This window comes from Oncorhynchus masou, chromosome 12 (genome assembly GCF_036934945.1).
Source record: "Oncorhynchus masou masou isolate Uvic2021 chromosome 12, UVic_Omas_1.1, whole genome shotgun sequence".
In the NCBI taxonomy this organism is placed as follows: Eukaryota; Metazoa; Chordata; class Actinopteri; order Salmoniformes; family Salmonidae; genus Oncorhynchus; species Oncorhynchus masou.
Window position 1 is genome coordinate 1,670,817 of NC_088223.1, and position 14,308 is coordinate 1,685,124.

General features: G+C 43.9%; 1 protein-coding gene across 1 annotated transcript in view; it reads left to right on the plus strand.

The window, feature by feature from the left end:
* Positions 1-2,872: 2,872 nt before the first annotated feature.
* spire1a (spire-type actin nucleation factor 1a) overlaps positions 2,873-14,308 on the plus strand; it is a 62,517-nt gene continuing 51,081 nt past the window's right edge. Inside the window, exons 1-3 of the mRNA XM_064979064.1 lie at positions 2,873-2,889; positions 3,278-3,606; positions 14,146-14,177. Of these exons, the coding sequence (XP_064835136.1) occupies positions 2,873-2,889; positions 3,278-3,606; positions 14,146-14,177 (378 nt within the window). The remainder of the gene's footprint in view (positions 2,890-3,277; positions 3,607-14,145; positions 14,178-14,308) is intronic.

Below are 14,308 nucleotides of genomic sequence, written 5' to 3' on the forward strand. Positions count from 1 at the left end.
TAATTATTAAACTATAGTGACAGAAAATCTGCTTCTATTTGGGGCGACGGTTTTTGTTTGTGACGTAGTTTCATGACCCATGACCCTGCACATGTACGTCTTCAGTCCTTGTGGTAAAAAGCAGAAGGCAGTTGAAGTCGGAAGTTTACATACACCTTAGCCAAATACATTTAAACTCAGTTTTTCACAATTCCTAAGGTTTAATCCTAGTAAAAATGGTCTTAGGTCAGTTAGGATCACCACTTTATTTTAAGAATGTGAAATGTCAGAATAATAGTAGAGAATTATTTATTTCAGCTTTTATTTCTTTCATCACATTACCAGTGGGTCAGAAGTTTACATACACTCAATTAGTATTTGGTACCATTGCCTTTGAATAGTTAAACTTGGGTCAAATGTTTCGGGTAGCCTTCCACAAGCTTCCCACAATAAGTTGGGTGAATTTTGGCCAATTCCTCCTGACAGAGCTGGTGTAACTGAGTCAGGTTTGTTGGCCTCCTTGCTCGCACACGCTTTTTCAGTTCTGCCCACAATTTTTCTATAGGATTGAGGTCGGGGCTTTGTGATGGCCACTCCAATACCTTGACTTTGTTGTCCTTAAGCCATTTTTCCACAACTTTGGAAGGATGCTTGAGGTCATTGTTCATTTGGAAGACCCATTTGTGACCAAGCTTTAACTTCCTGACTGATGTCTTGAGACGTTGCGTCAATATATCCACATCATTTTCCTTCCTCATGATGCCATGTATTTTGTGAAGTGCACCAGTCCCTCCTTCAACAAAGCCCCCCCACAACATGATGCTGCCACCGCCGTGCTTCACGGTTGGGATGGTGTTCTTCGGCTTGCGAGCTTCCCACTTTTTCCTCCAAACATACCGATGGTCATTATGACCAAACAGCGGTATGACGGCTGCGTGGTCCCATGGTGTTTATACTTGCGTACTATTGTTTGTACAGATGAACGTAGTACGTTCAGGCGGTTGGAAATTGCTCCCAAGGACGAACCAGACTTGAAGAGGTCTACAATTATTTTTCTGAGGACTTGGCTGATTTCTTTAGATTTTCCCATGATGTCAAGCAAAGAGACACTGAGTTTGAAGGTTGGCCTTGAAATACATCCACAGGTACACCTCCAATTGACTCAAATGATGTCAATTAGCCTATCAGAATCTTCTAAATCCATGACATCATTTTCTGGAATTTTCCAAGCTGTTTATTAAACGCACAGTCAACTTCGTGTATGTAAACTTCTGACCCACTGGAATTGTGATACAGTGAATTATAAGTGAAATAATCTGTCTGTAAACAAATGTTGGAAAATGCACAAAGTAGATGTCCTAACCGACTTAGTTTGTTAACAAGAAATTTGTGGTGGTTGAAAAACGCGTTTTAATGACTCCAACCTAAGTGTATGTAAACTTCAGGCTTCAACTGTAGCTGTGCTAGGGTGACCAGTGTAACCGATGTGAAATGGCTAGCTGAGTTAGCGGTGGTGCGCGCTTAAAGCATTTCAATTGGTGACATCACTCACTCTGAGACCTTGAAGTAGTGGTTTCCCTTGGCTTTTGTGGAGCGATGGGTAACGATGCTTCGTGGGTGTTGATGTGTGCAGAGGGTCCCTGGTTCGAGCCCGGGTCGGGCGAGGGGACGGAAGCTATACTGTTACATTGGTTGTCAGAGAGTTGGGACAGAATCATTGAATGCATGTCCAGTTTTGCGGCATCTGTTGACATGTGGTTTCTGATTTATTTGAAATTTACCAGGTTGCATTTTGCTGTTCCATATACTTAAAAAAAAAAATCCTCTGTCCCTTTACAGTTACCCCAGGCGGATGGTGGCTCCTGAGTGGCACAGCAGTCTAATGCACTGCATCTCAGAGTTAGAGGTGTCACTGCATACCCTGGTTCAATTCTGGGCTGTATCACAATCGGCTGTGACCTGGAGTTCAATAGAGGGTTGCACAATTGGCCCAGTGTCATCTGGGTTAGGGGAGACCGGGGTAGGTTGTCATTGTAAATAAGAATTTGTTCTTAACTGACTTGCCTAGTTAAATAAAAGATGCGTCTCACTTGCCTTCACTCATTGTGTGCTCTCTTGATTGTGTCTGCAAGTACAGTAGCTAGCAAGCTAGTCAACTTTAACCTGTTAGCTTGGCTGCCATTGTGAGATCAGAATGCTCGGATCAACAAGTGCGCTCTCTGAACAGAGCGAGAACGCACTGCATTTATGAACTGACAAGGCTCTGAATTTATGAACTGACAAGGCTCTGAATTTATGAACTGACAAGGCTCTGAATTTATGAACTGACAAGGCTCTGAATTTATGAACTGACAAGGCTCTGAATTTATGAACTGACAAGGCTCTGAATTTATAAACTGACAAGGCTCTGAATATATGAACTGACAAGGCTCTGAATTTATGAACTGACAAGGCTCTGAATTTATAAACTGACAAGGCTCTGAATTTATGAACTGACAAGGCTCTGAATTTATAAACTGACAAGGCTCTGAATTTATGAACTGACAAGGCTCTGAATTGATGAACTGACAAGGCTCTGAATTTATAAACTGACAAGGCTCTGAATTTATGAACTGACAAGGCTCTGAATTGATGAACTGACAAGGCTCTGAATTTATAAACTGACAAGGCTCTGAATTTATGAACTGACAAGGCTCTGAATTGATGAACTACCCAGATCATACTCTGGCACTCCAGACTGAATTTACAAAGGCGCCATATGATTGGCGGTAAAGATGGTTTATTATATTGACAAGATACCCGAGTGACCGCCCAAACAATGGAAATGCATGTCCTCAATGAGTGAAGAAAAGTGAGATCAGGTGGGACCATTCTAGCCAATGAGAGGGCAGATATGTTTGTGAACAACAGGTAAGTCGTTTTTCTCAAAGTTGCCGGAATGACACGTCTCCACTTATATCATTTGTAAAAAGCTAAACATTACGAAACGTATATTCAATAAAATAAGCCGAATGTAATTCGATACAGTATAATAGCACTCCATACAAAAAAAGGCTTATCTCACGCGGACAGATTTTGGGCAGAGTAAATCCTCTCGCTTCTCCTCTTCCTCTCTGCTGGCGGCCATAATAAATTGCTGTAGGTGGACTCAGTGGACGAGACAGTTGAGGAATACGGACATCACAACGTGGTTCGACGTTTATTGAGTTCTGTAGCAATACCTGTTTCGTACGCCTAAATACATATTTTTTCTGTCGAAGACTGCCATTATTTACGTGGCTATAATAATGGTGTGAAGGTGGATAAACGGCCGGGGACCAACGCTTCTCCAAGATTTCGGCGTTAATCAGTATCTGAGCGCCGGTGCCGTGAACATGGATATCGCCGATGGAGCGGAGGAGCTTTCCTTGGAGGAAATCTTATCGTTGTACAGCCAGCCGATCAATGAAGAGCAGGGATGGGCTGTTTGTTACCAATGTTGCAGAACTTTGGTTCAGAAACACCGGAGGATTCATTCCAAGACCTCCAGCGCTTCAGTTGGGGATTTGCCGAGAAGGATTGAAGGACCTGGCGATGTACGGATTCTGAGAGATGGAACAGTTCAATTGCACCACCAAGACAGCACAGGTAAACAACACAATGTCTGTCAAAATCGGACCTACTTTGAAGCCTATCTAGGCTCCCCTATGTGCATGGTTAACTGAAGTGAACATAACTAATGGGTTAGGAGACACATGTATAGACGCCATGCTTCTCAGAGATTGGATCGGATTTCCACATCTTTACTGTGGCAGAGGCCTAAACCAATTACCTTGTCAATTCACTAATATTACACATGGAGCTTGAATATACAGTATTTAGGCCTACATATTTGTATCGTTCAGCGAAACAGGCTTAGTAATGCCTGTTAATTATGAATGTAATTATTTGTTCATGATTAATCACTATCAATCATTTTTGATTGCAATATGCCTAGTAATCAAATCATATATGTTTGTAAACAAGGCCTTTGGCCAGGATTCATCACTCACAGACCTGATGCTCAACAGGCCAGAGGTCGGCTGCATCCCAATCTCTCCTTTCACCTGTAGAGTTGACTTGTTCACTTCCTTTCATTGATTTGAAAGGAAATGACTGGTATCTGGAAACTTCCTGTAGGCTAGCTGATGCCTACACCATGCATTTACATGTGTGGGGAGTAGTGAACGAGTGCACACTTCGGGAGGAAATCAAATCAAATTTTATTTGTCACATACACATGGTGAGCAGATGTTAATGCGAGTGTAGCGAAATGCTTGTGCTTCTAGTTCTGACAATGCAGTAATAACCAACAAGTAATCTAACTAACAATTCCAAAACTACTGTCTTGTACACAGTGTAAGGGGATAAAGAATATGTACATAAGGATATATGAATGAGTGATGGTACAGAGCAGCATAGGCAAGATACAGTAGATGGTATCGAGTACAGTATATACATATGAGATGAGTATTTAAACAAAGTGGCATAGTTAAAGTGGCTATTATGTATTACATAAAGTTGCAGTAGATGATATAGAGTACAGTATATACGTATACATATGAGATGAATAATGTAGGGTATGTAAACATTATATTAGGTAGCATTGTTTAAAGTGGCTAGTGATATATTTTACATTTCCCATCAATTCCCATTATTAAAGTGGCTGGAGTTGAGTCAGTGTGTTGGCAGCAGCCACTCAATGTTAGTGGTTGCTGTTTAACAGTCTGATGGCATTGAGATAGAAGCTGTTTTTCAGTCTCTCGGTCCCAGCTTTGATGCACCTGTACTGACCTCGCCTTATGGATGATAGCGGGGTGAACAGGCAGTGGCTCGGGTGGTTGTTGTCATTGATGATCTTTATGGCCTTCCTGTAACATTGGGTGGTGTAGGTGTCCTGGAGGGCAGGTAGTTTGCCCCCGGTGATGCGTTGTGCAGACCTCACTACCCTCTGGAGAGCCTTACGGTTGTGGGCGGAGCAGTTGCCGTACCAGGCGGTGATACAGCCCGCCAGGATGCTCTCAATTGTGCATCTAGAAGTTTGTGAGCGCTTGTGATGACAAGCTGAATTTCTTCAGCCTCCTGAGGTTGAAGAGGCGCTACTGCGCCTTCTTCACGATGCTGTCTGTGTGGGTGGACCAATTCAGTTTGTCTGTGATGTGTACGCCGAGGAACTTAAAACTTCCTACCCTCTCCACTACTGTTCCATCGATGTGGATAGGGGGGTGTTCCATCTGCTGTTTCCTGAAGTCCACAATCATCTCCTTAGTTTTGACATTGAGTGAGGTTAATTTCCTGACACCACACTCCGAGGGCCTTCACCTCCTCCCTGTAGGCCGTCTCGTCGTTGTTGGTAATGAAGCCTACCACTGTTGTGTCGTCCGCAAACTTGATGATTGAGTTGGTGGCGTGCGTGGCCACGCAGTCGTGGGTGAACAGGGAGTACAGGAGAGGGCTCAGAACGCACCCTTGTGGGGCCCCAGTGTTGAGGATCAGCGGGGAGGAGATGTTGTTGCCTACCCTCACCACCTGGGGGCGGCCCGTCAGTAAGTCCAGTACCCAGTTGCACAGGGCGGGGTCGAGACCCAGGGTCTCGAGCTTGATGACGAGCTTGGAGGGTACTATGGTGTTAAATGCCGAGCTGTAGTCGATGAACAGCATTCTCAAATAGGTATTCCTCTTGTCCAGATGGGTTAGGGCAGTGTGCAGTGTGGTTGAGATTGCATCGTCTGTGGACCTATTTGGGCGGTAAGCAAATTGGAGTGGGTCTAGGGTGTCAGGTAGGGTGGAGGTGATATGGTCCTTGACTAGTCTCTCAAAGCACTTCATGATGACGGAAGTGAGTGCTACGGGGCGGTAGTCGTTTAGCTCAGTTACCTTAGCTTTCTTGGGAACAGGAACAATGGTGGCCCTCTTGAAGCATGTGGGAACAGCAGACTGAGATAGGGATTGATTGAATATGTCCGTAAACACACCAGCCAGCTGGTCTGCGCATGCTCTGAGGGCGCGGCTGGGGATGCCGTCTGGGCCTGCAGCCTTGCGAGGGTTAACACGTTTAAATATTTTACTCACCTCGGCTGCAGTGAAGGAGAGTCCTCATTTGTTTTCGTTGCAGGCCGTGTCAGTGGCACTGTATTGTCCTCAAAGCAGGCAAAAAAGTTATTTAGTCTGCCTGGGAGCAAGACATCCTGGTCCGTGACTGGGCTGGTTTTCTTTTTGTAGTCCGTGATTGACTGTAGACCCTGCCACATACCTCTTGTGTCTGAGCCGTTGAATTGAGATTCTACTTTGTCTCTATACTGATGCTTAGCTTGTTTGATAGCGTTGCGGAGGGAATAGCTGCACTGTTTGTATTCGGTCATGTTTCCAGTCACCTTGCCCTGATTTAAAAGCAGTGGTTCGCGCTTTCAGTTTCACGCGAATGCTGCCATCAATCCACGGTTTCTGGTTTGGGAATGTTTTAATCGTTGCTATGGGAACGACATCTTCAACGCACGTTCTAATGAACTCGCACACCGAATCAGCGTATTCGTCAATGTTGTTGTCTGATGCAACACGAAACAGATCCCAGTCCACGTGATGGAAGCAGTCTTGGAGTGTGGAATCAGCTTGGTCGGACCAGCGTTGGACAGACCTCAGCGTGGGAGCTTCTTGTTTTAGTTTCTGTCTGTAGGCAGGGATCAACAAAATGGAGTCGTGGTCAGCTTTTCCGAAAGGGGGGCGGGGCAGGGCCTTATATGCGTCGCGGAAGTTAGAATAACAATGGTCCAAGGTTTTGCCAGCCCTGGTTGCGCAATCGATATGCTGATACAATTTAGGGAGTCTTGTTTTCAGATTAGCCTTGTTAAAATCCCCAGCTACAATGAATGTAGCCTCAGGATGTATGGATTCCAGTTTGCAAAGAGTCAAATAAAGTTCGTTCAGAGCCATCGATATGTCTGCTTGGGGGGGAATATATACGTCTGTGATAATAATCGAAGAGAATTCTCTTGGTAGATAATGCGGTCAACATTTGATTGTGAGGAATTCTAAATTGGGTGAACAGAAGGATTTGAGTTCCTGTATGTTTCTGTGAACACACCACGTCTCGTTAGCCATAAGGCATACGCCCCCGCCCCTCTTCTTACCAGAAAGGTGTTTGTTTCTGTCGGCGCGATGCGTGGAGAAACCCGCTGGCTGCACCGCCTCCGATAGCGTCTCTCCAGTGAGCCATGTTTCCGTGAAGCAAAGAACTTTAGTCTCTGATGTCCCTCTGGAATGCTATCCTTGCTCGGATCTCATCAACCTTGTTGTCAAGAGACTGGACATTGGTGAGAAGAATGCTAGGGAGTGGTGCACGATGTGCCCGTCTCCGGAGTCTGACCAGAAGACCGCCTCGTTTCCCTCTTTTACGGAGTCATTTTTTTTGGGTCGCCGGCTGGGATCCATTCTGTTGTCCTGGGTGGAACACAGGATCCGCTTCGCGAAAGCCATATTCTTGGTCGTACTGATGGTGAGTTGACGCTGCTCTTATATTCAGTAGTTCTTCTCGACTGTATGTAATGAAACCTAAGATGACCTGGGGTACCAATGTAAGAAATAACACGTAAAAAAACAGCATAGTTTCCTTGGAACGCGCAGCGACGCGGCCATCTCTGTCGGCGCCGAACCTGGGAGAGATTATTGGGACTCAACCGTGGAGCTAGAGCGGCTGCTTACCTGTGTAGTGTTGGTGAGCCTGTGGCAGAAAGCTGTAGTCTGTCTAGCATGTGGTTTAATGTCTGAGTAGGGAAGTGGAAGGAGTTGACACCACAGCTGCTGGCACTGGGTTTGATTTCCGTTTCACACTGTTGTGTTTCTTATATCCCTCTGCCACACACACCCAACCTCCACTCTCTCTCACTGTCGGAGGCCATTAGATGGTGATAAGTAATGGGCCCCTGGCTGGGATCGGTTGTGTTCTGGTTTGGTTTGTCAAAGCTGTGTAACGTCACATCCTGAGCACAGTCTCTGTGATAGACACATTAACATCAGAAAATGCAAAAATAACCCTCCTGTTTGACTGAATCAGAACTTGTGGTTGGGTCCTGCAGATTTATAAGGGGAGGTATTTTGGGAAGGAAGGTCTGCCTCTCCTGCCTCTGATTATGGCAGGATGGCAAACACGTGAGGTCTATTAGGCTGATGCCTAGTGTTGGCTCGCTCAGGAGCTGACCACCGGAGGGGAGTGTTGGCTCGCTCAGGAGCTGACCACCGGAGCGGTGTGTTATGCTTAGGTACTGGACCTTAGACCTATCTGACCAATGACATACTCACTGACTGTCACCGCAAAGGCCTGTCTTTCAGACAGAATGAGGCAGTGTTTGCATTCGGATTCAGGCCAGCGGGAACTGGACCAATCAGCCTTGCAGTTTCTTCCAGTACTATGGCAGTATGTAGTGATGTAATGAATGTGCTCTGTAGCTCAGTCTGGATAATAGCTCTCTACTACCAACCAAGCCGCTCCAGCTGGAGACGTTATTAATGGAGACTTTATTTCATTAAGAAATACATTGAGGATCTGATGAACACAAGGCAAGGTGTTGTCTTTGGCATCATTTAAAGTGAAGACTGTTATTTTATCAAATCAATTCTCTGTCATTATTATTACTTGATTAAACTAATAATGTAAATGTAATTAACTAGGAAGTAGTAAATATTCAGATTACAAAGTTATAATTTTCCTTATCTAACTTTCAGTTATTTTAATACCTGATCAATTAGTCTTCTAACTAATTAATTATTCTTTACCTCTCGTTAGTCTCATTCCAAATGTTGGTTATCTGCACGAACCCAGCCTTTTACTATGAATAATCCATACATGAATTGTCTCTCATTTATTTACTAACTAAATAATCACAAATGCATAGACAAACAGTAGATGTATGGTTACAAGGAAATGGTAGGGGAGGTTCCCTAGTGTGCTAAACCGATATGACAGTTTGGTGGACAAAGGGAAGTGGGTGTGGACAAAGGGAAGTGGGTGTGGACAAAGGGAAGTGGGTGTGGACAAAGGGAAGTGGGTGTGGACAAAGGGAAGTGGGTGTGGACAAAGGGAAGTGGGTGTGGACAAAGGGAAGTGGGTGTGGACAAAGGGAAGTGGGTGTGGACAAAGGGAAGTGGGTGTGGACAAATGGATCACTACACACAGTTGATTATATGAATTGAAATGCTAAACCTTTGCATATGAATGCTCACTCATTCGGGAATAATTGCAATCGATATGTATATTTACGCCCAGGTGTTGTGATCTCCTCTGTTGGAATCCGGTCTGCTGGCGAGTTCATCAGTGCCCCTCTCTGTTTCCCTGAAATGTTTTGTTGTTATACTGGATACTTCAGAGTACCATTCAGAAATATTCTCATAGAAAGATGTTTTGTCTGTATTCCCGTCTCAGGTTGACATTTCTAGCTGCGGACTAGTAATTAGTATCTAAGATTTGCTCTTATTCTGCAGGGATCGATAGTCTCAGTTGAACCATTTCCAGCCGTGTAGCCAATGCTCCACGTGGTATGGTTTTCTAGTCTTGGTACTCAACTATTCACAATCACAGCTCACGCTGTGGGTTTGCTCAGGCTCTGTACTGAACTGTGGTCTGAAGAGGATTTCCTCAGGAGGGGGTTTTATTCGTAACAGTAGAAAAGGGCTGTTGTGACGCCAGATCATGTCTGTGCTCACGGGGCAGACCAATTACTTAAACTATATTGAAAGAGAATTGTATTCCCTGTAAAGGTTTAACATCACCGTACATCATTTCACAAATAGTTTCATCTTTACTCATTCATTTGATAAAATAATTAGATGCAAACCCCATAATTGAGAAATGTACACATTCATACAGTGAAATGCTTACTTACAGGCTCAGTCCTCCTTTTCCTGTAGTCCACAATAATCTCCTTAGTCTTGGTTACATTGAGGGATAGGTTGTTATTCTGGCACCACCCGGCCAGGTCTCTGACCCTCGTCCCTATAGGCTGTCTTGTTGGTGATCAGACCTACCACTGTTGTGTCGTCAGCCAACTTAATGATGGTGTTGGCGTCGTGCCTGGCCATGCAGTCGTGGGTGAACAGGAGGGGACTGAGCACGCATCCCTGGGGCGCTCCAGCGTTGAGGATCAGCGTGGCAGATGTGTTGCTACATACCCTCACCACCTGGGGGCGGCCCGCCAGGGAGTCCAGGATCCAGTTGCAGAGGGAGGTGTTTAGTTCCAGGTTCCTTCGCTTAGTGATGAGCTTTGAGGGTACTATGGTGTTGAATGCTGAGCTGAAGTCAATTACTAGCATTCTCACATGGGTGTTCTTTTGTGAGAGAGGGGGAAGCCACTAGCTCTACCCAGAAAGGGCCACTTCATGACCGTAGTATTCATATCATCTATGTTAAAGCCACAGTGATATGGTCTCAGCAACACAACTGCGAGATGGCTGGATTGCACAGCAGGTGTAAGAAATGGGGTGTGGGAGGAGGCAGGTTATGCCGATTGGTCTGATCTCTTTTTAACACCAATGGCCGGGCCTGGAGGGACCTCCTCCTTCAAGATAATGTCATTCTGACTGCCCTTGTTCTGAACACCTCCAAAACAAAGGTCATGTGGTTTGGTAAGATCGCTCCTCTTTCACCCCAGCTGCCAAACAGGTGTGATTACTACCTCTGAGGGTTTAGAGCTTGAGGTAGTCACCTCATACAAGTACCACCTAAAACTTCTCAACTGGGAATACTGAACCACCAGCTGATTTCAGATGACCATCCATACTAGATTACGGCGACGTAGTGCTTATAGGACACATCACTGCACTCTATACTCATCTGTAAACAGGTCATTCCCGTCGAAGACCAACTGGTTGACACTTATTTATAAAACCCTCTTAGGCCTCACTCCTCCTTATCTGAGATCTACTGCAGCCCTCATCCTCCACATACAACACCTGTTCTGCAATCTGTCCCTCATACATACAGTCACCTAATCATCCCCAACAATTTGGTTCATTCACCTCCCATGTAACTACTCCCCAGGTTGTTGCTATAAATGAGAATGTCAGTCAACTTGCCTGGTAAAATAAACAATTTTAGCTGTTCTTGCCATAATAGGGACTTGGTCTTTTATCAAATAGGGCTATCTTCTGTATACCACCCCTACCTTGTCACAACACAACTGATTGGCTCCAATGCATTAAGAAGGAAAAAAATTCCGCAAATTCACTTTTAACAAGGCACACCCGTAAATTGAAATGCATTCCAGGTGACTACCTCATGAAGCTGGTTGAGAGAATGCCAAGAGTGTGCAAAACATGTTATTTATTTTTATATTTCTTTCTCTGTATGGACTCGGCTCTTGACCTTCACCTCTGCGTGTGTCCTCTGAAACACAACCCAACCAAGCCGCACTGCTTCTAGACACAATGCCCACTTAACCCGGAAGCCAGCTGCACCAATGCGTCGGAGAAAACGCTGTACACCTGGCGACCGTGTCGGCGTGCACGGCCCCTGGCCCGCCACAGGAGTTGCTCGTGTGCGGGAAAAGGAAATCCCTTCCGACCAAACCTGGATGACGCTGGGTCAATTGTGCGCTGCCCCATGCGTCTCCCGGTCGCGGCTGTCTGCGACAGAGCCTGGGCTCGAACCCAGAATATCTAGTAGCGATGCAGTGCCTTAGACCACTGCGCCACTTGGGAGGTCCCTTCTTATTTCTTAGTTTTGATGTCTTCACTATTATTCTACAATGTAGAAATAAAGAAAAACCCTTGAATGAGTAGGTGTGTCCAAACATTTGACTGGTACTGTATGTAGTGATGCTGCAGTGCTAGGGTCTACAGTTGAAGTCAAGTTGACATACACTTAGGTTGGAGTCATTAAAACTAGTTTTTCAACCACTCCACACATTTCTTGTTAACAAACTATAGTTTTGGCAAGTCGGTTAGGATATCTACTTTGCATGACACAAGTCATTTTTCTAACAATTGGTTAGACTGATTATTTCACTTATAATTCACTATCACAATTCCGGTGGGTCAGAAGTTTACATACACAAAGTTGACTTTGCCTTTTAAACAGCTTGGGAAATTCCAGAAAATGATGTCATGGATTTAGACGATTCTGATAGGCTAATTGACATAATTTGAGTCAATTGGAGGTCTACCTGTGGATGTATTTCAAGGCCTACCTTCAAACTCAGTGCCTTGACATCATGGGAAAATCAGCCAAGACATCAGAAAAATAATTGTTGATCTCCAAGTCTGGTTCATCCTTGGGAGCAATTTCCAAATGCCTGAAGGTACCACGTTCATCTGTACACACAATAGTACGCAAGTATAAACACCATGGGACCACGCAGCCATCATACCACTCAGGAAGGAGACTCGTTCTGTCTCCTAGAGATGAACGTACTCTGGTGCGAAAAGTACAAATCAATCCCAGAACAACAGCAAAAGACCTTGTGAAGATGCTGGAGGAAACAGGTACAGAAGTATCTATATCCACAGTAAAACCAGTCCTAAATCGACATAACCTGAAAGGTCGCCTAGCAAGGAAGAAGCCACTGCTCCAAAACCGCCATTAAAAAAGCCAGACAACTGTTTGCAACTGCACATGGGGACAAAGATCATACTTTTTGGAGAAATGTCTTCTGGTTTGATGAAACAAAAATATAATTGTTATGTTTGGAGGAAAAAGGGAGATGCTTGCAAGCTGAAGAACACCATCCCAACCATGAAGCATGGGGGTGGCAGCATCATGTTGTGAGGGTGCTTTGCTGCAGGAGGGACTGGTGCACTTCATAATAGATGGCATCATGAGGGAGGAAAATTATGTGGATATATTGAAGCAACAGCTCTATATGTATGTCGTGGTGGTGGTCTGTGTTGGAGGTCGATGGATTATGATTTTTCAACGCCGATACCGACCCCAAAAAAGCCGATACTGATTTGGCTTTTTTTATTTCATTATTTTTACCATTTTTTTTCTGTTTTAATTTAACATTTTTAAATATTTTTTTTAATGAGAAGTACAACAATACTGAATGAACAATGAACCCACTTATTTGAACTTAATATAATACATAGTAAAATCTATTTAGTTGCAACTAAATAATGAAACATGTTCAATTTGGATAAAATAAATGTTGGAGAAGAAAGTAAAACTGCAATATGTGCCATGTAAAATAGCTAACATTTAAGTCCCTTCCTCCGAACATGAGAACATACGAAAGCTGGTGATTCAATATTCCCAGTTAAGAAGTTTTAGGTTGTAGTTATTATAGGCATTATGACGTTTTGACTATTGGATGTTCTTATAGGCACTTTAATTATATTAAACGCCCAGAAATATGAGCTTTTGATCATTAATATGGTTAAATCCGGAAAATATAATTTTGAAAACAAAATGTTTATTCTTTCAGTGAATAAACGGAACCGTTCTGTATTTTTTTCGAACAGGTGGCAACCCAAAGTCTAATTATTGCTGTTACATTGCACAACCTTCAATATTATGTGAAATTCTGGCAAACTAATGAATGTCTTTGTTAGGAAGAAACACAGTTCGCAATGAGCCCGGCAGCCAAACTGTTGCAGATTCCCTGTCTGCTGCACCGAGCGCAAGAGAAGTGACACAATTTTCCTAGTTAATATTGCCTGCTAACATGCATTTATTTTAACATAATATGCAGGTTTAAAAAAATATACTTCTGTGTATTGATTTTATGAAAGGCATTGATGGTTAGGTGTAACAAATGTGCTTTTTTTTCCCGCAAATGAGTTTTTGGTAAATCATCAGCCGTTTGGCAAAGTTGAAGTAGGCTGTGATTCGGTGATAAATTAACAGGCACCTCATTGATTACATGCAACGCAGGAAAAGCTAGATTAACTAGTTATTATGTGAAGATTGTTTAAAAAAAAAAAGGTTTAATGCTAGCTAGCAACGTACCTTGGCTCATTACAGCCACACGGTCCTTTTGGAAAGGCACTCGTCTAACAGGTGGTCAGCCTGCCATGCAGTCTCCTCATGGATTGCAATGTAATTGGCGTCCAAAAAGGCAGATTACCGATTTGTTATGAGAACTTGAAATCGGACCTGATTAATCGGTTGGCCTCTAGTGTATATTTGACTAACTTTTTTTTTTTTCTATTTTTTTTTTCTAGATAAACCCAGACCTCCCAACACTTCCTTAGAGGTGAGTTACACCCTGCTTCCAGAACTGGGCCTTGTATTCTGCTTTTACAGTAAGACTGTGGTGTGTAACATTTAGCCAGGTGTGTTTCATGGAATGAGAAGCAACCCAATTAGAGCCCAGTGCCCACCATG